Here is a 24,272-nt window from a genome sequence, read left to right as displayed (position 1 = left end):
ACAGGATTTTCCCCGAGGCAAGTAGGGTGAAGTGCCTTGCCCAAGGACACAAGTCATTTTGCATGGCCGAGAATCGAACTGGCAACCTTCTGATTAATAGCCCGACCCCCTAACCACTCAGCCATCTGACATTTCTCCCACACAAACGTCTTGATCCCCGTGTGCACGTGATATTCAAATGCGATCCCTGGGAGAATCCCTTCCCGCAGGCGTGACAAACATAAGGTTTCTCGCCTGTGTGAACACGCACGTGAGTGTTCAAGTTAAACTTGAAAAATGTACAGGACACTGGTACGGTGTCTCACCTGTGTGAACGCCCATGTGCTGACTGAGAGAGGCCCTCAGGTAAAAGGCTTTACCACACTGACCGCACGCGTGTGATTTGGGCTTAACCGCAGGGCCCGGCCTACGCTGTGATGCTGGCCTCGCATGCGGATTTCTCGGATGCATCGGCGTGTGGCTTCTCATGTGTTGCTGAAGATAGCCTTTGATGATAAACCTTTTCCCACAGATGTCACAGCTATGTCGCTTGTCACCCGTGTGGATCAACTCATGCGTCGTCAGGGAGGACAACTGGGTGAACGTCCTGCTGCACGCCGTGCAGCGGTAAGGTTTTCGGTGCCGTGTGTGAGACCGGATGTCTTTTGAGAAGATTCACAGTCGCGGACTCTTTGCCACACGCCTCTTTGCCACACGCCTCGCCTGAAGGATTTCTCTCCAGAATGGACGCTCCTGTGCAGTTTGAGAGTGAAGGCGTTGCGGAGGACTTTGCCACAGACGTCACACACTGCCGATCTCTCCCCCGTGTGGATTTGTCTGTGATTCCTCAGAGTCCTCTCACTTCCCAGCTGTTTGTCACATACTTCACAGACAAGTGTTTTTCCCCTGGCAGTGCAAGCTTTTATGCTTGTCATATGCAAGTCTACTTCTGAATTGTTTACCACACGCATTGCACTCGTGGAACTTGTTTTCTCCATGGACTGAATTGTTTGTTTTCAAGGCCTTACCTTCATCCCCCACCTGACACCCATCTGTGGTGGGGGGGGGGTTATCTATCGAAGGAACGTCTGAGTGATTTCTGAGAGCGTGTGCATCGTCGTTGTAATGTACTAGGTGTGTCACAGCTAAATGACTTTTCTCCGGCGTGGACACGCTGGTGCGTCTCCAGAGTCTGAAGTCGTTTGAAGCGTCTGCCACATACATCACAGTCAAATGAGTTTGGAGTCTGATGTGTGTTCATGTGGTTTCTGAGGGAGCTCAGACTCTGGGAAAGTTCTCCACACACGTCACAGAGCGCAGGCCTCCTCTCCCTCATGTGGGCACTCATGTGTCTCTTTAAGGATAATTTAGGCAGACGCAAGTCACTGTGAGATGAGTCGACGTGTTGCTTGAAGGTTAAAGGAGTTGAAAAACTCCCTGCAAATGTCACATTTGAAGGCCCTCTCCAGTTTGTGAAGACTATGTCGCTGCAGGTGCTCATTAAAACCACGTTTGCTTTTGAAACCTTTTTCACAAGTAGGACATGTAAAAGGGTTGGGAATGATGCCAGAAGCAACTATGTTGGCAGTTGGCCCCATATTTGAATCCCCTTCCTGGACATTATCTTCATCTGCATCCGAGTGTGACTTTGATGGAAAGATATGATGATCTTTTTTCTCTGCAGGTCTCACAACTGCAAGAAAAATAAGAATCACCACAAAGAATGTTCTGTGTCAAAAGTGCAAATATTTTAAAGAGTGGTTGCCACTTGGTTAAAGCTTTTCAGAAGCAGCATGCTATGATATAAATGTACCTGTACATGCTCCTTTCACAGCACTTTCAGAAACAATTTGCTGTTCCTCTGTAGCTTTTGCTCCTGAGACCTTGACAGGCTTCACCTCTCTACTTCCTCTAAAACTCACATTCATAAAAGTGTCTAATTTATTGGATGTTGCGCTCCCCAGGTCTTGCATGAAGATGGAAAACTCATTCTGAAATGGAATGGTGTCCGTTACGGTGTGTCGTCTGATAATCTGACGAGATGTGACAAACTCAATAGATAAAATACGATGAAAAGATTAAGTCAGAATTGACAAAAGATCATCTGATAAAATACAGTCATAAGAGTAGTTCAGAACTTTACAGATCGCCAGCTCATGCCAGTGGCTCATACCAAACTGTTTGTCTTCACATTACTCAGTTTCCTCTTCAGCAAGTTCGTTTCTCTATCGATCTGGATCAGCATTGGAGGCAAGATCGCCAACGATATTTTATTTAGCTGTCTTTGCATATCCTCAACCGCCGATTCCACAAAAATGTCAATTATTTTTGATAGTTCCGCTTGAATGTTTTTGGAAGATAACATCTCTGGTTTTGCTTCTAAAATTGCGTGCAAGGTGTGTAGGCAACAGTCAAACAGGAAACGACCCAATAGTGTGCAAATTGCCGAAAGCTTAAGATGTTCGATTTAATACTGTTTTACAGTGGAATATCGCCATCAACATCTGGAGAGTGGTGTAGTGTGCATTAGATGTCACTAAGGGGCACTGTTTTGTCGTCAAATATCCAATTTAAGAATTTGAAACTGTTTCAATAGTCATATAGATTCACATTGTGCAAAGATTAGAGGGCTCTTAAAACAGTTTAATCATTTACTGATGTTTCATTTTTACATTCAACAGACAAATCAATCCTTAATACATTATCCTGAGTCTGTGCAGTGTTAAACGTCCCTTTTTAATGTTATTAACTTAAATGTACTTTTTATGATATGTGTTGCATTAGAACCAGACTCCTGTTCCTGCTGAGCTGAGCCAGTTGAAAGTAGAACTGTGATCCACCCAGAAGGCACCTGAGTCTGGATCTTTACCAGCACCCTCCACACAAATACAATTGCAGACTGACGAACAGTTAAAGTGTAACTAAACTCGCCGTTTTCATATTTACCACAAAATAATAATAAATAAATAAACTTTTGCAGAGATTTCTCAGAATCAAGACCAGGATTAATTAATTTAGACATGCTAGAGTAATAACTATAGGGGTTTAACTCAAAACAGAGGTTTTGGAGTTCAATTACTCATAAAATTGACGGTTCATGGACTCTGTTTGCTTGATGTCCGTTTGAGTCTCACATGACACAACACAGCCAGGCTTCCACATACATTGAAGGTAAACATGTCACAAATCTGTTACACGTTTCACTCAGTCTCTGTTCAGCTGGAGAACTTAGCCACTGTGAACAAACTGAAAACACTCACTGTTCAGCAGTCGACTAAGCTCTGCACCTGACCAGAGGATGAAGTTCCACACGCACACACTCAGATGAGGGTCCTTCATCGGCACCTGTCCCAGATCCCAGGGCTGTGGCAAAGTGGTAATCCCTGGCAATGTGATTTTCATTTTAAGGTCCCAAATCAGCATGCCAGAGACCCACACAGCCACAGCAAGACTTAACTCTTATTCCCAGTAGCTCTCACGTCCACGTTCCTCTTCTCTCATCTGCTCTCCTCCTTCATCTTCTCCTCTCTTTTTCTCTCCACACTCCTCTGCTTTGCTCTTCACTCCTCTCCCCCCTCCTCTCCTCTCCTCCCCCCTCCTCTCCACTCTTCTGCTCTCCTCTCTTCTGCTCTGCTCCTCTCCTCCACTCTGCTGCTCAACTTTGCTCTGCTCTCACTTGCTTTCTCTCCTCTCTTCTTCGCTCTCCTTTCCGCTCCTCACTCATCTCCTCTTCACTTCTCTCCTCTCCTTCCTCAATCTCACATGTTCCAATCATCCCTTCCCCCCACCCTTCCCTCATTCTCCCATGCTCGGTTTAACCTAGGGTATTTCCCTCATTAACTCCTACGCCTACATCAGGAACTCACTCTTTAAGTCTGGATAGGAAGAAAGCTGTGAAAGAGATAGATGATGACAGATGATTGAAAGACGACGTTCACTGACTTTTCTTTGTCATACCTGTTCATCCACCTCAATTATTTAAAGTTGGAAGAAAAGAAAAAAAAACGACAAAAGTTACACAGTAGCTTGACTGAGTGAGAGTACTTAGGTGAGTGGATTCTGTGTTCGGCTCCCGTGTCCACAGTAGTGTTGCTGTAGCCTGGGCACAGTCTACACACTTGGACCACAGCCCTCCCCTTCTCTGCTCCTGCTGAAGAAGGAGAAGGACATCCCTGACACATCAAATGTACTGATATACATTAAATCGATACAGGACAAAACAAAAAACACAATAAATAATCACAGATAAGCATCCGCATACACACACACATGCATACCCAGAATAGAGGTGTACTTTAAACGGAGGAGTGTGAAGGAGTACAGGCCCCTGCCGTACAGAAATCCCCCCAGGTTCTGATCATATCTCTCTGAGGACATGAACTCCAAGCACACAGCTATCGGCTGTAAAGCATCTGAAATGAATTGGAGCGAGATTATAAAAAACAAAAATCCAGGAATAACAACAAGTGTATCTGATGCCAACAGCGCATAAATTACCACAGCAAACCATCAGAGATGATTTATACAGTGTGAGCGCATGTTGCACAGCTGCCTTACTAAACCTGTCACTCACCATGGTCTCTCACGCCACATAAACAAGATGGCTCATAAACTCACACCTCTTAAATCTCTTACCCCATCTTGCGGTTCTCTGGAGCGTTTCAGTAGGTTTGGTAGGTTCGGTAAAGGAACTTGCCTGGTCGGGACTCCGTAAGAGAGGGTAGATGTGACTCCATGCCTCGCTGGAGTGGGGATCGGGTCATGTGAGCGAGTGAGCTTTTAGGACCCCCAACCCCCCACCCTCCAGGCAGCGGATCGCCGTAGCAACACCCGGGATCATTGCTCCTTACATGGGCCTGGCCTCCCTTCACACACCGCGGCTTGATCTCTTTATCTGATCCTTTTTGTTCAGGTCTGTTTTCCCTCCTCCAGCTGCTGTGACCGTCGACCCCCAGCCCCAGGCCTTCCCTGCCGGCTGGGAAAGAGGGTCTGGTCAGGCCCGGGGCAGGGGATGATGTGGGGAGGGGGATAGGGGGTCGAGGGACAGGGGGTGGTGGTGGAGAAGAAGGGGGATGTAGAGGTGCTGGTGGAGGGGCGGGCAACTCTGCTGGAGGGGCAGGGGGGGGGGATCCAGTGACCACTGCAACATGAGGGGGAGTGAGATCAGAGAGATAACAACAGTCACCAGTACTCTCTCCTTTCTCTCACACTCTTCCCCTACCTCTCTCTCTCCCTCCCCCCTCCTCCCACCTCTGTGGACCATTCAACCTGAACGAACGATAGCTGCACTGTGCTCATGAGTGGGCCCAGCAAGCAGCCTGGGACCATGTGAGAGGGCTTTGATCGCACATACAAGCCAGCTTGTTTGACTTTTACCCTGTGCTCTCTCTCTCTCTATCCTTCTGTCTCCCTTTCTCTCTCTCTCTCTATCCTTCTGTCTCCCTTTCTCTCTCTCTCTCTCTCTCTCTCTCTCTCTCTCTCTCTCTCTCTCTCTCTCTCTCTCTCTCTCTCTCTCTCTCTCTTTCTCTCTCTCTCTCTCTCTCTCTCTCTCTCTCTCTCTGTCTCTCTGTCTATATCTCAGTCTGTCTCTCTCTCTTTCTCTCTCTCTCTCTCTCTCTCTCTCTCTCTCTCTCGATACCTCCCCCTATTTCTCTGTTTCTCTGCGTCTATAGCGAACACATACATGAGCACATGTTCACAGGTTTACAAAGCACTTACTGGTTACTGTAATAGCACAAAGCAAACTTGATCACGGTTACCTTTAAGAGCATAACGGTAGTAAGGCAGTACTGTAGAATCACCAATGCCCTCAAACTAATCCCTTGATGTTTATTTGTTGAACAGCCATAAATCATGACATGAAGGCAAAGGCCAAATAATGATCTCCAAATTTGCAGTAGGACTAAGGTTTTTTTAATGTTTTGGATAAAAGCATCAGCTTGAATACATTTAAGTCGAGACTTTCAAAAATAATCTTTACTAAAGAGTTCACTACATGTGAGAGACAGCAACAAAGATCAAGTTCTTACCTCCAAGGTGGATATTTTGGTCTGAAGAAGGAATGGCAGACATTCAGAGACGTGATGAGTTGTGTCTGCTGCTGCTGCTGTTCCACACAGAGGAAGGTTCCAACCCCAGTCACTGCTCAACAATGTCCTGACTGGTCTCTCTCCCAGGAAAGAGGGTTGTCTTCTCTCTCTCTCTCTCTCTCTCTCTCTCTCTCTCTCTCTCTCTCTCTCTCTCTCTCTCTCTCTCTCTCTCTCTCTCTCTCTCTCTCTCTCTCTCTCTCTCTCTCCCTATCGCTCTTTCTGCCTTCTTTTTTCTCTCTCTGTCTGTCTCTCTCTCTAACACGCACACACAAGTCCTAACTCAACCTCTCTCGCCCTAGAACTGATGAATGGAGGGATAGCCAAAGGCACAAGACTGGTTGATCTCACATGGAACGTGAACACCGACACCTTCATCCAACACCTACATTCACACGCTCGGATCCTCGACCTTTGAACTGCAGCTCTCCGGGGCCAACCGGAGGTCAGGGAGCCATCAGTACCATTTGGATGCATCCTGCTTGAAATGAGAGAACGTCAGGTTACATTGAAAGGGCCTGTCAGGGCATGCCAGTTCATTAAAAAAGGTCAACATGAGAATATTACAGCACTATATCAACAGTTCATGCTCCCGCAACAGGAGTTGTTACGAACCTTTGACATTTGTTATAATCTTCACAGATAGATCCAACGCTGGCCGTTTGTTCACCACTTCCTGTCTGTCCCAGAATGCCCCGGGACAAACGGGTGGGCTGAAACCAACGTCCCCCCCCCCCCCCCCACAACTATAAATCAGGCTTTATGAGTTGACATTGTGCCATTTGTCTGTACTCTTACTCCACGACAATTCAAAGAGAGGTTTGTTGGTCTGTCCGCCGTCGACACAAAGCGGCTCTTTCAGCGCCACCTCGGTGCGTGTAGGAAGTGTTTTCCACCTCCCTTGTGCCATTTCTCGTCTCTTCACCCTTTCACTCTCTCACTCTTTCACTCTTGTGGGAGAAATGGATGGATTTGACGTCTGTGCCAATGACATTCTGTGATTGACGTTGACTATGTTTGAATCCTGTGTCACGTTGTTCACTGTCATGTCCCAAGTAAAAAAATATTACAAAACAAACATACTTACATGCTGGTATGAAACATAAATTGTCAATAAGCATGTGAATGTACAAAATCAGTACATTTTCAGTATATTTTCAATTGTGTTGAAAAAGATAAACATAATGAAATTGTATTAAGATCTAATTTCTTAAATTGTAATTACCTATAAGTATAATATAATATAATAATAAGACTTCATTTATATAGCACATTTCATACAAAAATTGCAGGTCAAGTTGCTTTACATAAAATCAATAAAAACAATAATACAAGTAATAAAAAGTAATAAAACCCTTCTGAACACAGGCCGCAGTCTTTGCGGTAATCCAGAACACACAAGCCATCTTTGCGGTATCTCGAGCCACAGTCTTTGCGGTATCTCGAGCCACAGTCTTTGCGGTATTTCGAGCCACAGTCTTTGCGGTATCTAGAGCCACAGTCTTTGCGGTAACTAGAGCCACAGTCTTTGTGGATTCCCAATAGAATCAGAATGGAATCCAAAGCACACAAGTTCTTTTATCGACTTGGGCTTCCTTGTATTGTTTTCTATATTTGTATTCATTCTGAACTTTGAACAAGGAAGGGCAGCTGTGGAATACAGGCTGTCATGTCCCCAGCATGCTCAACATACCAGTTGAATATCAGAGAGCATCTATGGGCCGGACAGAGCCTGGCACCTGGGGTCAGAGGTCAGGGGTATCTGGGGTCTGTGGCTGGAGAAGGCTCTCTGATAGGCTGAGCCTAACGGGTGTCAGATAACTGTCTTGTCTGTGATTGAGAGTTGGCCTTATTTTGTATAGCGCTTGTTGATTGTCTTTCTTCTGTCATCCTTGAATTTCAGATATAAAAAAACTGTCCTTTGACTGTGGAATTGCACGTGCAATTCCACAGACAACCAGCAGATGTTTACCCTAACTTACTTTGAAGGACAAGATACACGACAATTCATAATCTAAAAAAAAGTATTATTAACAATTAAGATGCTTATTCCTTGTCTGAGTGAATAACTCCTGTAGATTTCAAACAGATATAAACATTTTTACTTGAAACCTGGAAATTGACTCTGAATGTAGCTCATTAAACATGTATTGACATTCTAGAAGCCACACCTCATCTTGTTGAGAGATACAGTCACTAATTTAGATCATATTATGACTAAAATGAATTGTGTCCTGAAGTTAAGGGGGCTGGAAAACGTAATACGTCACTATGGAAACTCCCCCTGTTTTTTTTTCTTCATCTGGCTCCCCTCCCTCTCCATCTTCCTGTCATCCGTCTAACCCTCACCAGTGTCATCTCGCAGCCTTCACAGGACAGATCGGAAGCACCACTGGGATACTAGCAGGATACTGTGAGGAAACTGAGTGGAACCTTCCCGGACAGAACCAGGCCAAACACACCGGAACATTCCACACCAGAGTTGAAGATACCTTTCACCTAGATCTGTGAGGTTTTTAGCTCCACTTCTGGAAAGATCAGTCTCAAGCCAGCTTCCTCTTCCTCCATCCAGGACTCCAGGTATATAAATAGAGACAGTCTGCTAACCAGGACTCCCCTCAGCAGGTGATGAAGGTGAGCAGGGTGCTTCAGCTGATCGTCTGGGTGGTGGGCCTCTGTCTGGCACAGCAAGTCCCACCACAGTCCAGCCCTGGCTCCAGGGAACGGGGTGGCGGCCAAGTCCCTATGCCCCAGCTGAAGGTGCTCTCTGCGGGGCTTGTTCACCTCCTGCAGGGGCTCCAGGAGAGCCAGGGCTACGTGGAGAAGCACGTGGAGCAGGTCACAGGGGAGCTGGAGGGGACCGAGCGGGACGTGGAGAGGCTGCGTGAGCTGGGGGTTCAAGCGGGTAGGGCCCACCGGCGGGTGAGGGCAGACCTCCAGTTCCTGAGAGCACAGGGGGACCGGCTGGAGAGAGCGACCCGGGATCTGCAGCTGGAACTGGGGGCTACAGAGGCCGAGCGGAGGGGCCTGGAGCTCAGGGTGAGCAGGGTCCTGGAGAGGGTGAAGAACGCAGCGGAGCCGATATCAGCGGCTGACTCGCTAGTCGACATGAGTCTACTGAAGGTAAGCTTATATTCACAATGAGCATGATAATAATAATGTATTCATTGAATAGACGCTTTTATTCATAGTAATATGAAGAAATATTAGGCTCTCTGTTCTTTTATATTTGATTCCAAGTAATTTGACTGTTTATATATAACATAATGTGCTAAGGTCTTAGGCATAAGTAAAAAAAGTTTAACAATTATAAATGTTATACAATAGTAATAATGAAATGAACAGACTAAATATTGACACAACAAAACTTATGAAAAAACTTTTTACTGATAACAATGCAGGAGAGAAAGAAAAAAAACAAGCATCAAAGATAACAGCACTATGTGTATATATAAATGTGTGTGTGTGTGCTAAATAACTATGTGGACTTGACTGAGCAGGTCATTCTGGAGACTCAGTCAGGCAGGCTGGCTGATCTGGCCTTGGAGGTGAGGAACCAGGACGTGATGATTGACAGGAACCTACAGCACATTGTTGACCTGGAACAGCAGGTATCATATGTAATAATAAAAAGAAGGAATAACTTCTCCCTTTTTCTTCCAATTATTTTTTTCTTGCAGACGCTTTTATCCAAAGAAGCAAACATTGGATTTGAAACTGAGATATCTTTTCTGTAGTCAAATGCTCTACCACTGAGCTATACCCCTCCTCAGACACACTAGAAGCTGGAAAGTCAATCTATGCTAGTGATATAAAACGACTGGCTAAAATAAACTGTAATATTAACAAATCTGTAAGACATTAGATTTTTCTGAATGCCGATGAGACAGTTGAAATCCTAAAAACATAAAGGCTTACATTCTAGTCACACTAAACGTAGTTTTTCACAAACTATGTTTGGATTACAAGATATCCTGGAGGGTGTTACGTAAACATAAGGTACACAAGGAAAATACTTCTGAGTTCCATCAAGAGACCGCTGTTCATCTCTGTGTTTGTTTGTTGCAGGTGTCTCGCAGTAGGGGCCGAAGACCCCCTGCCAGGTCTGGGGGGACATTCTGATTGGTCTGTTCAGAGGGATGTGACATTCTGATTGGTCTGTTTGCGGTGGGGGGGGGGTGTATTCTAATTGGGCTGTTCTAGAGAGCAGCTGTATCAATAGTCTCTATCCTTTCCTAACAAAACCATGCAACCTTTAGTGGCAGCATAGATGTCTATAATGATACAGTAGATCACCCATGGTAGGAAATGCTTCTTCCTCATCCTGATGAAGTGAAACAATTGTTTTTTGTTTATAAAAAACGTAGTTGTGTGTCAGATGTATCTGCAAGTGTTGTGCTCTGTGGTGATGTTATTGTTAGAAAGCCTTGTAAAGCATTTCCTTGTCAATCCCCCGGCACCCAAATAAATAGATTCATCAAGATGGAACAAGACAAACTGCAACTTCTAGCAGCTTCTAACTGTTTTTTTTCCATCCGCCTCTGACCTGTCTGACAGCCAAATGGGGCAAAGGTTTGGTGTATGAAAACTTTGAACACAAAAACTGTTATCTACAGGAGCGAGATGTAGGCTACTTCACAAGGAGATTGATAGGACACAAGGAACTTTGGCCTATTTCAAACGAAGGAGAGACAGAGAGACGGTGAGACAGAGGGATATAAAGAGAGACACAGAGACAGACAGGAAGAGAGAAGGGGGAGGAAGAGGAAGAGAGAGAGACAAGGAGGAGGGAGACAAGAGACTGTAGGCCTTTAGGATATAGCCTAACATTTTAGAAGATACATTTTAAACTGTTCTCCAAACCGAGGGAGCTTTTCGGCCCTCTAATCAATCTAATCAGATTTACAGAATGTTTATAACTAAGACTATTGTTTGGTTTTGGTATGTAAGTTATTTAATAGGCCAAAAGGTAGTGTTGGTCTTTAGTTCCTAATCCGCTGCTGATTTAATGAAATGTCAATGTAAAATGTAAACACGCGACCAGCGGCACCATAAGCAAATGTACAATAACTCAAGATCAATAAGCTTCTGAGCAACACAATTCGTCAATGACATTCATGTGGCTGTACGTTACAGTTAGGCGCGCCGCAATATAAACAAATATTAACCTCCCATCATTTGGCAACGAAGGCACAAAGGGTTTACGGCATCGAGACGTTGTAGTAGGCGAAATGGCGCGGAAGTAGAGGTAGAGGATGCTGATGCGTCGTAGCTGCGGTGACACAGTATCCACCTCACAATCTAATAAGAAGCTTAACGCCGGTTTTCCTATGTGCCAGCGTCTGCTACGGAGTTATGAAGGTAAGGGTGTTAATGTGTTACATGAAATAATGAGCTACTTGTCCATACGCGACTTGTCTAAACTTTTTTACTTGTGCGTGTCATAATATTCATGCCTTCCACCTACAGCAGCCTCATCACATTACTGCCAAGGCGTATTGACTAGTTTTGCTTTCTGTCTGTCATTTCATTTGTTGTAAACATTTCTCATAGTAGCCTAAGCTATCGGTTTTTAAAATGTAATAGGGATGTAGGCTATACTGATATAACATGAAATGGCCAAGTTGGTTACTTTATCAAAGGACGAACTTACTTCCTCATCACACCATAGGAAGAAACGACCGCAACTTATAACATCAAGTTGACAGGCTAAATTAAAAAGTAAAACTTGAACTATTTTCTGCGCATTGTTAACACCTTATGCCTATATAAAATCACAGAAGCAGTGTAGATCAGTAGAAAGACAAAGACTGGGACATCTATACTATTGCATGGGATATAGTTTACCTGTCTGCACTGTAAATAAAAACGGCATGGATGATTTTGTGCTTATGCGGGCAAACGTTGCACCACGTTTTCACCAGAAAATTGCACCATATCCTTATAAAATGACTCCATCAAATAATACATCTGACATTGTTTCTTGTTAATTTCAGTGAAAGGCTAATATGGACTTATCGATTTATCCAAAGGACTTGTGAATGTAAAAAGTCGCACTGTCTCCATAAGTATTGTACCATGTTACCACAGGTATATGTGCATTTGAGTGTATTTAAGATGTTTTAATCTTTTATTCTCGTCGGAGTGTCTCCCGACATTAATCCTGGACCAGAATTCTTTGCGTGTTTGCTTTAGTGATCTCGAGATTTACATTATGACCTCTGCCCTTCTCTCCTTCCTTCCACACCAAGCGTAAACACAACTGTAACTTTTTCTTTGAGCCATTGTTGAATGTAACTTTTTAATCATTGGGTGTGCTTTGCCTTCGGCAAGGGCACAACCTTTGTTCTCTCACATATATATTATTATTATTATTTTTATTATTATTTTTGCCCCCCTAAAACTCAGTCAATATTTGGCCTACATAGACAACCTAGGTGTCAAAAGTTTCGTCTTGGTAGCGATTGAGTTGCTTCTATTGGGATTTACGTTCAGTTGCATGGTTTAAGTGGAAATTACGTTTTTGTGGCGAAAAGTGAAGCTAACGTGGCTAACTTGCTAGCCACAGCCAATGACGCTACTTACGTCACTAACGTCACGAAAACTCGCGTGACTACCTCTAGCAGAACATTAGTTTAGCAGCTCGTTAACTTCTGGGAAAGCTAAGCTAACTGCTTTACTGCAAGGCAGCTACAGAAACGCCACAAGCAAAGAGGCCAGGGTGATAACTATTTACTAATTTTACTTTGTGATATGACACACAATTGTGACGTGTAATGTACAATATAAGCTGATTTTATTAAGGAAGTACATCTACTTTCGGAAACAGTAGTCTACTATGTCACTGAAGTATTAGCATCATGACATTAGCCTCTGTTGCCCGGGCAACACATACTACAGTGGTCTATGATGCATCTGTTTTCAATCGTTAAAATAAACATTCCTCACAAATACATTTTCGTTGTAGGATTTATTATGACATTACATTACAAGTAAACGATTTGTGGGTGAAATTATCATTACCTGTGGTTTCAAACCAGTGTTGCTCACTGAAACGCTGTAGCCTACGCGAGACACTACAAAAACATCTACACAGCTGTAGGAAGTCAAACGGCGACAGAACATGTTCGGCACTCCCCTTACTTAAATCAAAAATCTATCTAACTACTAACCTTAACTTCATTGCCACAGCCTAAACTTTGTCAATCTGTTCATGAAAATAATTAATTTCAGCCTAAACCGTACAACGGAACGTTAAATCCAATTCAACCAACGCAATCGCTACCAAGACGAACACAGCAGTAGTCTAGTACTGTACCGTAGTAGTACAATTTACCGGGGCAGCTTCTCCACACAGGGCTATATCGCACTTGGCGTTGTTACTGACAATGATCGCTACCAGTGAGCTTTTTATGAAAGCGATTTTCCACTAAATAAATGTCAAGCTTATTTACGTTTTTGGGGGCATATTTTCAGTTAGCAGATGGTACTATTTGAATCGCAATTCCATCTTATACTGCCGGTAACGTCGTAGAATAATCTTCAAAGGGGGTTCTTTATTCAGGAATGAATGCAATATGAGTAGGCTAAATTCCTTAAAATATCACGAGAAGGGAAAAACTTAAAAGGACGTTTAAGTCATAGAGATTAGGTCAATTTTTACACCGGTCTGACAAATTTATTCGTTTTGATTCAACGATGAGGCTGCCTCTTGCAGGTGAAATAAGACATCTATTTTATTCTACACTTCACTCGTATTTTCATTTGTAAATGAGCAGCAAAAAAAAATGCTTTTAAATCTATGTAATCTTTATAAATAATAAGTATGCATTTTTATATAAAGTACACAGAAATATCAGTTGTAAAAATGTCATTCAAAAACGGACCCCTGTGCAACCGACACAAGCAAGCACACCCTACAATTTCCCCAGAAATTGTACCCTCTCTAGTTCATATTCATATTCGATCGTGTGAGGATATCATAGCCTACTTGTAACTTTTTTTATCGGTTACTTTTAAAACAGAATGCAGTGCCTGAACCAATAAAAACACTAACGCCAGTCGACGACATTTGGCTTTTTCCTCTGCTTAGACAATTTTAACTTGCTTTGAAAGTTAGTCTCTCTCAGCTTTCGACAAACTGTAACAGTAAACAGCAGACCAAATGATTTAGAATGACCGATGCCGTTATGGACATATAGCTCCACATTTATAGTGTGTTTAAAAGCTGAAACCAATACAGTATAGGCTGACAGGGACAAACGTTACCCATGTTAATTCTTATTTTTTTATTTAGGATTTTTTTTTACAGCGCTAATGAAACATTTATTTACCTCTATTCACCCTTTTTTTACTCTCAAATTCACATAAAACCTTTTATAAAACATTACATTTTCTTAATCTTTTGTAATCTTTTGTTAATCTGTAGCTTCCTGAGATGGCCTCAACAGGGAAGAACGCACTATAAACAAAATTCTTGCTTCGAAACTCATTGAACCAACTCTGGTCACTTCACTGTTAATTTAGTGCAGCTCACAGGTTTCAACTAAATGCTTACTGTTCTGCATTGAATCTCATTAATTCATTTGGGTTCATTTTTGCCATCAGTGGAAAATAACAGAATTATTTACCTCGGAATTAACAAGGGGTATAAACCTTATAAACCTTTACACAATGAGTATAATACCCACCTCACCTCAGCAACATCCTTCCCAAGCCTGTTGTTTGTTTGTTGTTCTTTTGGACAGAGGTAAGAGAGAGGGAGAGAGAGAGAGAGCTTTGAAACCTTCTACTGGAATGTCCCAGAGGGTTTTTTAGCCCGTACTGGTTTCTCAATCCCTGGTAATTGGGATCAAGGGTTGTCCTGAGGGGTTCCAGTCAGCGGAGAGGGGAGCTATAGTCGCTCGGAGCCTCCAAAGCTCCTCACACATCACGCTCTCGGAGGTGAGTACGGTGCTCGCTCTCTCACTCTCTCTCTCGTCTGTCTCTCACGTTTACATTTGACATTTTAATAATTTAGCAACACACAAAAAGATACAATTTTTTCCCCACTAGACAGATAGACAGGGATGCAGCTGTGGAGTAGCGTTGTTGCAGAGGATGTAGAGCTGATTAACAGTACTGTGTATATGGTTTGCCATCCGGATAGAATGGGAGGTTTTAAATGGGAGAAGCTAGCTAGGGGACCCTTGATTTCACGGTTCACTGAGTTAAATGCTTAAGTGCATGAGGGGGTATTTTTATGTGTTATGTGTGTTATTACACTGCTAGGATTGCGTGCTCTCTATCGATAACATTTTAAAGATGAGGATTAGACTACATGTAGGCTAGACTGCCATTGAAGGACTGATATTGTGTTGTGTACGGAAACTGAATTCAAAAAGTGACAATATATTACTGTGGAAGTGTGGTTACTGGAACACTCTTTTTTTAAGAGTTATTCAATTGAAACACAAGTCGTTTTGACTTACTGTGATGAGGAATAGGAACTCACCAGTTCCTCCTGTATTCTAACTGCCCATACAAGTATATTGAAAACAATGACAGGCTGAAACCATATGTAAACTAGAGTCAATGGGTGTTAAAAAAAGGAAGATGGGCAAGTTTGCCCTTCAACAAACCCTTTATTTTTTCCCCCACTCCCTCCCATAGATGTCAACTACTGCCACTGAGAGAGGAGATGGGGCCACCGTTAGCAGCTCTGGCCCCAAGGACCATAAAAAGGTAAGGAGACAATAGCGTTAAATCCTTTGTAGCGGCACACGCTACAAAACTAAACTTCACCTGAAAAAAACCAACACAGAAACACAGTGTTCCTAACGTGGAATTGACCTCGTGCAAATCCTCAGAGGATTACTATGATTTATCGGAATATTCTACAAGGTTTTTTCCTAACCTAAAGTGAGGCCGTGGTTAGCGTTATGTAACTGAGCTTAGCCGGCCTCTGAGCATTGGGTGACAGGGGCCAGAGACACAGATAACATGATTAGGACGGTCAGCGACAGTGTTTACCCACAGGAAAGGCACGCTGGCTGGCTTTAAGGAGATTTCACTGTAGTTCACTGCGGTCCAGAGAGAGGGGCGAGCCCCATAGCTATAGAAGAGCATGGGGTTGTCTGTACCTCACAGTACCTGGAAATACAGGAGTGTGTGTAGGTACCAGTATGTATGTGCAAGTGTGTGTGTACGTGTTTATGTACGTGTGTGTGTTTATGCATGTATGTGTGTGTACCATGCATCATGTGTGTGTGTGTGTGTGTTGTCAGACATACAACACCTTATGATGCTGTGAGGAACCAGCTCGCAATGAAAGTGTTGCTTCATACTAAGCATGGCGTGATCAGTATGATGCAATAGTGACGTAAAGACAACTGTGTAGTAACCAGATTGAGGCCTAATCTAATGCAGTCTGTTAGGTGTCTTCATGCACTTATTTCTGCTTTGTTTGTTCTGTGGGGAACTTTGGTTGATACTTTTTGTTTTTAAATGTGCTGTATAAATAAACATGACCGATTGACAAAGTTAGACATAAAAAACACATCCAGAGAGTGAGCTGTGACTGTAATGCGTTGAAACTCATAAGAAGAAAACATACAAAACAAATACTGTATTCTACCAAATTCCACAATTCATCCAAAGATGAGAGAGGTTTACATTAAGCGGTGTTTGTGTAGTGGCAGCCCACAGCCGCCGCCCTGAAAGGAGCCATCCAACTGGGTATCGGGTACGCCGTGGGCAACCTGACCTCCAAGCCGGACAGGGACGTGCTCATGCAGGACTTCTACATGGTGGAGAGTGTCTTCCTGCCCAGGTCCGTCTAGGTTTCAGAGTTCTCTCTCACAAGCTGCCTGTTTTCCAAAAGAGGGGGAGTTGAGGGGGGGAGGGGGAGACTGACATAACAAGTTTGAGAAGGATCCCCCATTCATGTGCTAGTCTTTCTTGAATGAAAGAGTGTTTGGGTTCATGGATATGTGAAAACTTGCTACAGGAAGAGAATTGGATTCAAATGGGAAGGGGACCCTAAAATGTTGTTTTTTTTCAGAGGGGTGGGGAAGCTGACATAACAAATGTAAAAAGCACAGCATTACCATTATACAGTACACAATCCCCCATTAATGTGGTAGTGGGAGTGTTCATTGAATCAAAGAGCGTTTGTGGGTTTGTGGATGTGTGTCATCGTTGTGGCACCAGCAGCACTGATGTCTCTGTGTGCTGTGTTCCCCCGGCGCTCTCAGTGAGGGCAGCAACCTCACCCCCGCCCACCACTTCCCAGACTTCCGACTGAAGACCTACGCCCCCCTGGCCTTCCGCTACTTCAGAGAGCTGTTCGGGATCAAACCAGATGACTACCTGGTGAGTACAGAAGTCTCCGTGCAGTCAAACCCAGACATACACTATGCGGTACAGTATGGGCAGTACAGGCAAACCCTCACAAACATTCACACTGTGCTTCCAAGCTTACAAACTATGACATGTACACACATATGACATGTACACACGTATGACATGTACACATATGGTACAGCATACTAACTAAAACAGACCCATAAAATACTTACAGTGCAGTATATAGTAACAGTGAAACTGATATAAAAAAAAACTGTAAAAACTTAAAATAAAATCACACAATCAGAAGCTCAGAAGTATATGTTTTCTTGTGATCCAGTTCACTATGCTTATGCAACGGTGATTGTAGTAGCATTCTCTGCTGTTTAGACACTGATGTGTTTGTTGTTGTCGTTTCTCAGTACTCCATATGCAACGAGCCTCTGATCGAGCTGTCCAATCCCGGGGCTAGTAGCTCCTGGTTCTATCTCACCAGCGACGACGAGTTCATCATCAAGACAGTGCAGCATAAAGAGGCGGAGTTTCTGCAGAAGCTCCTCCCAGGATACTACATGGTGAGCGTCTCCCTGACCTTTGACCCTTGAACCCACACTTTTTATTAGGATTCTTTTCACCCAACATGACGTAGAGGAGGGGATTTGAACCTGCAACCTCTTAATCTGCAGTAAAATGCCCTACCACTGAGCTATACCGATCACCGATAAGCACACACGTTTTACTGTTTAAACCCTGTTTTGGTGTTGTTTCCTGAATGTCTGTCCCCATTCATGGATTCTGCATTCCAGAACCTGAACCAGAACCCCCGGACCTTGCTACCGAAGTTCTACGGCTTGTACTGCATCCAGAGTTCCGGCGTCAACATCCGCGTGGTGGTCATGAACAATGTGTTGCCACGAGAGATGAAGATGCACTACAAGTACGACCTGAAAGGCTCTACCTGCAAGCGACGCGCCTCGCGCAAGGAACGCACCAAGTCCTCCCCCACCTTCAAAGACTTGGACTTCCAGGAGATGCACGAGGGGCTGCACTTTGACGGCGATACGTACAACGCCTTGATGAAGACACTGCAGAGGGACTGCCGGGTGGGTGTTAGACTCACTTACAGTTCTACATGCTATTCAGTTAGGTAAGGGCGCTTTGTCATCAAAAGCTTCGCACAAATGGTGCGAATAGAAAGAAGATCAAGGATCCAGAAGTGGAGAGTTCTAACAGTATTCAGGTGGTCGGAGTCAAGGAATTATCTGTGTTTAGTTTAGAGAACTGATGATTTGGTGTTTTAGTTGTTTTGCATCCAAAATGTCCGCTAAAGAGTGAGACTCAAACAGCCTTCCAGCGCTCCCAGCTCTTCTGAGTGACCTTGTTGGTCCTGGCTAGTCAGGATTACCCTCCACACAAAGCACCTGACTCATATTACCAGGTTTAGGAACCGGTCGCACGCAGAACCACAGTCTCCACAAGCCCTGTCTCTGAGCAGTTCGTAAGCTCACGGTGGGAGTGTTAGGTAACTGTGGGAGTGTTAGGTAACTGTGGGAGTGTTAGGTAACTGTGGGAGTGTTAGGTAACTGTGGGAGTGTTAGGGCCCTTTGTTTGGAGGGAGTTACAGTATGACATCAGTGTTTGGTTTAAAGAGGATAACTGTTCTCTCAGGTTTACTTTGTTAATCCTGTCCTGATGCTTAGTCCTACTGGACTTTGTGTCGGGTGGTTTTCCAAGGGTGAGGTTGTGAGGTCAGTGTATGACTGTTCACCAGAGTTGGCAGTTCCCTTGCAAGGTTGACCAGCTAGAACAATTGTAACTCAAATTACATTACATGTCCATGAAAGGCCACTGATACAACATCGAGAGGTTGTACGCAGACAAAAAAAGTTCATTTTCCAAACCATTTCATCTTTGGGTAGGTTTAATCCGTTTTTGTTAAACAAACAAGTAACTACCTGAGCGAGGTGTGCCTCTAGTGCCCATAAAATAAATATAATAAACAAAACGACTACTGATGATCATAATGACATGATGAAATAGCTTCTACAGTGTCCATTCCAAATCACGGTGATTCTACGACCATTCTAAATAGTGGTTATTTTACGCTTGTGTCGCGGGTCAGGTCTTGGAGAGCTTCAAGATCATGGACTACAGTCTCCTTCTGGGGGTTCACGTTCTGGACAAGAAGATCCGTGACAGAGGGAGCCGGGGGGGCAGCAAGCGCCTGGGGGGTCAGAAGGTCCTGTACTCCACGGCCCTGGAGTCCATCCAGGGAAACGCCAAGGCTCCGGAGCCTGTGGCTGATGATGACACGTAGGGGAACACACACGTGATCAAAGCAGGCACACACACAAAGCAAAGTCACACACATACATCGTACACACACACACACACAGCCTTAGGTTATATAATAAACTCTTCCATGTCAATTAAATGAGCACATTCTTGTCTTTCCAGAATGGGTGGAATCCCCGCTAAGCACAAAGAAGAGAAGCTGCTCATCTTCTTAGGCATCATTGACATCCTGCAGTCCTACAGGTGGGGGTCAGATGGCTGAGCGGTTAGGGAGTCGGGCTATTAATCAGAAGGTTGTTGGTTCGATTCCCGGCCGTGCAAAATGAAGTTGTGTCCTTGGGCAAGGCACTTCACCCTACTTGCCTCGGGGAGAATGTCCCTGTGCTTACTGTAAGTCGCTCTGGATAAGAGCGTCTGCTAAATGTAAATGTACAGGTGAGAGCTTGAATGACAGTTGGCCTTTGAAAAAACAAATGTTTTCATTCAGCAGACCCTTTTATCCAAAGTGACATACAGGAGGGAGTTTGAACCTGTGATCTCTAGATGTGCAGTCTATGCTCTCCCACTGAGCTATATCCATCCTGTCAAAGATGGAGGAATCATTATGGAGATGCTTTTGTGACCTACAAATAGTGTATACAGAAACTACCAGAACAGCCGAAGATCAAGCATCAGAAGTTCAAAGTTCTGAGTATTTTGAGAGTCAGAGTCAAGGAATGGGTTTTCCTGTTTCTTCAGGTTCATCAAGAAGGTGGAACACTCCTGGAAGGCCCTCGTACACGATGGGGTATGTTCCCAGTTCTGGGTAATTGTGCGTGTACGTGTTTACCACAAACACATTTACATTTTTTAACTAAATCTTTGCTTTCTTGTCGTTTCAGGACACTGTGTCAGTCCATAGGCCCAATTTCTATGCGGACAGATTCCTGAATTTCATGGGAACCACTGTCTTCAAGAAGCTGCATCGTAAGTTCATTCAAAGACACTAAATAACCCATATAGCTACTACTTTTACGATTGTGTTTGTTTCTCTCTCACTCACTCTGGTACTTACTCATGGTACAAGCTCTGAGAGGAACATCTAGCTACTACGTTCAACAATTCTCTCATTTTTCCTCTCACGCATCATCTTTCTCCCGGGTGCTGGTTTGTTGTCAGCTCTGAGAGGAGCCTCCTCTAAGAGGAAGAGGAATTCTCTCCACCCGATGCGCTCCGCCTCCCAGGAAGTTCTGTCCGCGCATAAGGAGGAGTGGACGGAGGAGAAGAAGGCCCAGAGCTCGGAGAGTCTGGACGGACAATGTACGCTCACATCGCGGCACAGTTACAGCCGCCCTTCTTCGTAACTTCACCACAGCTTTCCCTTGGGCTTTTACTTCCAACACTTACTCTGCTCCTCTCTCTGCTCCGTCCGCTAGATTCGAGCGGCTCTAATCAGCCAGACCTGGTTCCCTCTCCTAGAGGATTGAGCCTGGCTGTGTCCTTCTGCACAATCCACTCCAGCGAGGAGGACCTGCTGGAGGATCCTGACAACAGGTACACAGCCCCCACACAACCCTCTTATACCCCCACACAGCCCTCCTATACCCCCACACAGCCCTCCTATACCCCCACACAGCCCTCCTATACCCCCACACAGCCCTCCTATACCCACACACAGCCCTCCTATACCCCCACACAGCCATCCTATACCCCCACACAGCCCTCCTATACCCCCACACAGCCCTCCTATACCCCCACACAGCCCTCCTATACCCCCACACAGCCCTCCTATAACCCCACAAAGCCCTCCAAAACCCCGCACACACTCCCCACAGCCCTCCTGTACTCCCCATACAGCCCTCTGACAGCCTAGACGCTTGAATCCAAACTGACAAACAGGCAGGAGAAGTTTCAAACCCGCCACATCTTGATCAGCTGTCAAACACTCTAACCACCGAGCCACACACATGGCATGTACGTCTCCAGATTAAGATGCGGCTCCTTATTTCCTGTTTTCACACAAGCTCCTTGTGTTCCCGGCAGTGACGACCGCAGGGCCTCAAGCGCCACCGTTGCTCTGGACGACACAGACCCCACCCCTCCCAGCCAGGGAAGCACCCCGGACTCCGTCCTGGACGTCTACCTGGTGGGTATCTCTCAACAGTATGGGCAGACGGTAGGTGGTCCATACTGGCCAGACCCTCGTTTGAGATTCATTGTGAAGTATTTTTAACTATGTGATTCGTGGAGTTGTTTGTGTTATACCTGTAGTGAATAAGGGCCCTGTGTCCACATAGCTTCCTCGCAGCTAAATATTTTTTTAATACTTCAGTTGATTGAATAATGTGTCTGAGTACCTGATTAGTTTTAATCTGCTTTTGAGTTAGGTTCTCCACCCAGGCCTACATGCCAAATCTTTTAATATGTATAGGAAGTAGGGAGAATATTCAGACACAGCTGTTGTGTTATCATTTGCATTCACTAACAGTTCTCCTCTGTGTGACATCACCGCCCATAGAATTTGAATTTTGTTTCTAAAGCTGTGTCTGTGTCTGGCCCCCTCGTTCTCTTATTCCTCGTTCCCCATTCCCCGTTCCCCTACTAGTACACCGATCCCCTACTTTTACACCACTGTCTAGGGCCAAAATAAGGTAAACGTGAATTAAACATAACTGTTATTTCAGACACCATTTTGTTACTTCTTTGTCATAATTTTTAAACTAATAAGTTGTCATGGCGTCACATAAACAAGTTACGTTTGTGATTTCTGCTTCATTGTGACACCATCACCAACTGTGACATCACAGAGACCTCTCTGTGTCTTGTGTTACAGTGAGGAGTGACACATGCATCGTCTGCACCACCTCTACCAGTGCCCGTAAATGACCTTTAACCTATCACGCATGAACTGCACAAGAAACGCCATTATTGAAACAATGGCATTTTAAACACATCCTGCATTATGGGGAAGCATTCTTCTGCTGCCGTCCACTTAGCTGCTAATCTTCACATAGGGACAGTCCTCAGGTTTATTCTGTTGCAATCACACTCTTTCAGAGAGGAAAGCTCTCTTCATAGTTAAGAAACTGCATGTTGTTGATTTTTTTGATCAAGTGACACCCATGTTTAAATCTCAGAGGGCTGGATCCCTGAAAGATTAAATCGATGCATTTAATTTCATCAAGTGTGAAACATAATATAAAAATGTTTGTTTTGGTTTACATTCCGGTTGATACATATATTTATAGATACATATATTAACTTTTTTTAGATACGTTTCTTTTTTTCCTTCAGTAAATATCGTATAGATCATCATGCAGGTGTGTGTTTAATTCAAATGTCAAATTCTGTCCTTTTTCTTGCTTCTTTCTTGCTTTTTGTTGGAAAATGATGCAATGCATTGGTTTAAGATTGTAAAGGTTTGTTGCACAAAATATTACAATTGCTGTCTTGCCATGTCATTGACTTCCTTCTGGAATCACCATTTGCCTTGTAATTTGATTTATTTAATGAAATTACTCCTAAAAATACGTCATTGATATAACTCCTTATGTAAATTGTATTTAAATGTTGTAGCCTATTTAAAATAAATGTATTGTATGTGTTGAATACAAATTAATAAATCCAGTCATATCGTTCTTATTTCAAACCAAGGTATTATGCAAGTTTAGCATTGTTGTGTTTTCAATTAACCACTAGGGGGGGGGCACGTGCACAGTGGTAAGATTTTTGTTCTTATTTCATGTGTTTGAGAGAGAGAGAGAGAGAGAGAGAGAGAGAGAGAGAGAGAGAGAGAGAGAGAGAGAGAGAGAGAGAGAGAGAGAGAGAGAGAGAGAGAGAGAGAGAGAAAACGAGACGGAGAAATATCTTAAAAAGCAAGTCAGAAAACAAAAACAAATCCCGTTTATGTAACTGAGATTACATTTAATTCAATTGCTGTTTATTCACTTTATTTTATGAAAGAAGCTTGTAGCCTAAATGATAAGTAACGTTCATGGGAATCATGAATCATGGGAATCATGGAATCATCATTGGCCTACCACCAACACTAGCTACATTTAGTCAGATGTACCATGTAGGCCTACTGTACTAGAACTGTTGTTTAAATCAGTCATGCCTGGGGGTCTTGCCCGGTTGAACCAGTCAAACAGGTCGACTACTCAAATTAGAATTGCGGTGGATGGAGTTGGTCATTGAAAAATAGCCTACCCTACCGTTTTCGTCCCGTTAAAGATGATATAGCATGCTTTTTATTTATATCTAAATAACATGTGCTTCTAGATGAGAGTAGACAACCCAAGACAAATCTGATGGATTATGATTTAAGAAACGTGCAAACGGACGACAAATCAAACAAAATTGTAATCTCACATTAATGCGAGTCTTATTTCAAAACGCGCATGCATCCACACATTTCTGTGGACAGACCAGAATCAGAATCAGAATGGGATTTATTCGCCATGAAAGTTTGCACAGACAAGGAATTTGCTTTGGCAGGAAGGTGCATACAATAAACATATGCCTAAAATTTAAATATGTGGACTATCTATACTAAGGGTACATAAACTAGCAGTACTAAGTGGGATTAGAATAGAATTAAATATACAA

The 24,272-nt window shown here is 43.8% G+C and overlaps 3 protein-coding genes across 6 annotated transcripts; 2 read left to right on the top strand and 1 right to left on the bottom strand.

Moving 5' to 3' along the window:
• Positions 1 to 109: 109 nt before the first annotated feature.
• Positions 110 to 3,318, bottom strand: LOC134033933 (zinc finger protein 486-like). The gene is made up of 3 exons (XM_062478219.1): positions 3,240 to 3,318; positions 316 to 641; positions 110 to 268 (listed from the first exon to the last, which is right to left on the bottom strand). Exons 1-3 carry the CDS (start codon positions 3,316 to 3,318, stop codon positions 110 to 112), a joined length of 564 nt encoding a protein of 187 aa, XP_062334203.1.
• Positions 3,319 to 8,614: 5,296 nt separating this feature from the next.
• LOC134034091 (uncharacterized) lies at positions 8,615 to 10,415 on the top strand. Of its 2 annotated transcripts, none has more exons than XM_062478441.1 (3): positions 8,615 to 9,164; positions 9,554 to 9,676; positions 10,134 to 10,415. In XM_062478441.1, exons 1-3 carry the CDS (start codon positions 8,694 to 8,696, stop codon positions 10,185 to 10,187), a joined length of 648 nt encoding a protein of 215 aa, XP_062334425.1. In that variant the 5' UTR covers positions 8,615 to 8,693; the 3' UTR covers positions 10,188 to 10,415. The 2 variants fall into 2 exon arrangements, with proteins under 2 accessions (XP_062334425.1, XP_062334424.1); XM_062478440.1 differs by having other exon boundaries at positions 8,615 to 9,188; positions 9,566 to 9,676.
• Positions 10,416 to 11,273: 858 nt separating this feature from the next.
• pip5k1ba (phosphatidylinositol-4-phosphate 5-kinase, type I, beta a) lies at positions 11,274 to 24,184 on the top strand. 3 transcript variants are annotated; one of them, XM_062478419.1, is made up of 15 exons: positions 11,276 to 11,426; positions 14,813 to 15,008; positions 15,717 to 15,788; positions 16,745 to 16,875; positions 17,300 to 17,417; positions 17,813 to 17,965; positions 18,197 to 18,493; positions 19,513 to 19,703; positions 19,848 to 19,928; positions 20,424 to 20,472; positions 20,567 to 20,651; positions 20,844 to 20,984; positions 21,101 to 21,218; positions 21,708 to 21,810; positions 22,498 to 23,285. In XM_062478419.1, exons 3-15 carry the CDS (start codon positions 15,717 to 15,719, stop codon positions 22,498 to 22,500), a joined length of 1,542 nt encoding a protein of 513 aa, XP_062334403.1. In that variant the 5' UTR covers positions 11,276 to 11,426; positions 14,813 to 15,008; the 3' UTR covers positions 22,501 to 23,285. The 3 variants fall into 3 exon arrangements, with proteins under 3 accessions (XP_062334404.1, XP_062334403.1, XP_062334401.1); XM_062478417.1 differs by lacking the exon at positions 14,813 to 15,008; XM_062478420.1 differs by lacking the exons at positions 14,813 to 15,008; positions 21,101 to 21,218; positions 21,708 to 21,810; positions 22,498 to 23,285 and adding an exon at positions 24,102 to 24,184 and having other exon boundaries at positions 11,274 to 11,426; positions 20,844 to 21,005.
• Positions 24,185 to 24,272: the final 88 nt, after the last annotated feature.

Source organism: Osmerus eperlanus, chromosome 14 (genome assembly GCF_963692335.1).
Source record: "Osmerus eperlanus chromosome 14, fOsmEpe2.1, whole genome shotgun sequence".
Taxonomy (NCBI): Eukaryota; Metazoa; Chordata; class Actinopteri; order Osmeriformes; family Osmeridae; genus Osmerus; species Osmerus eperlanus.
Note: the sequence above shows the minus strand (reverse complement) of the source record. Positions and strands in the feature narration are given on the sequence as shown.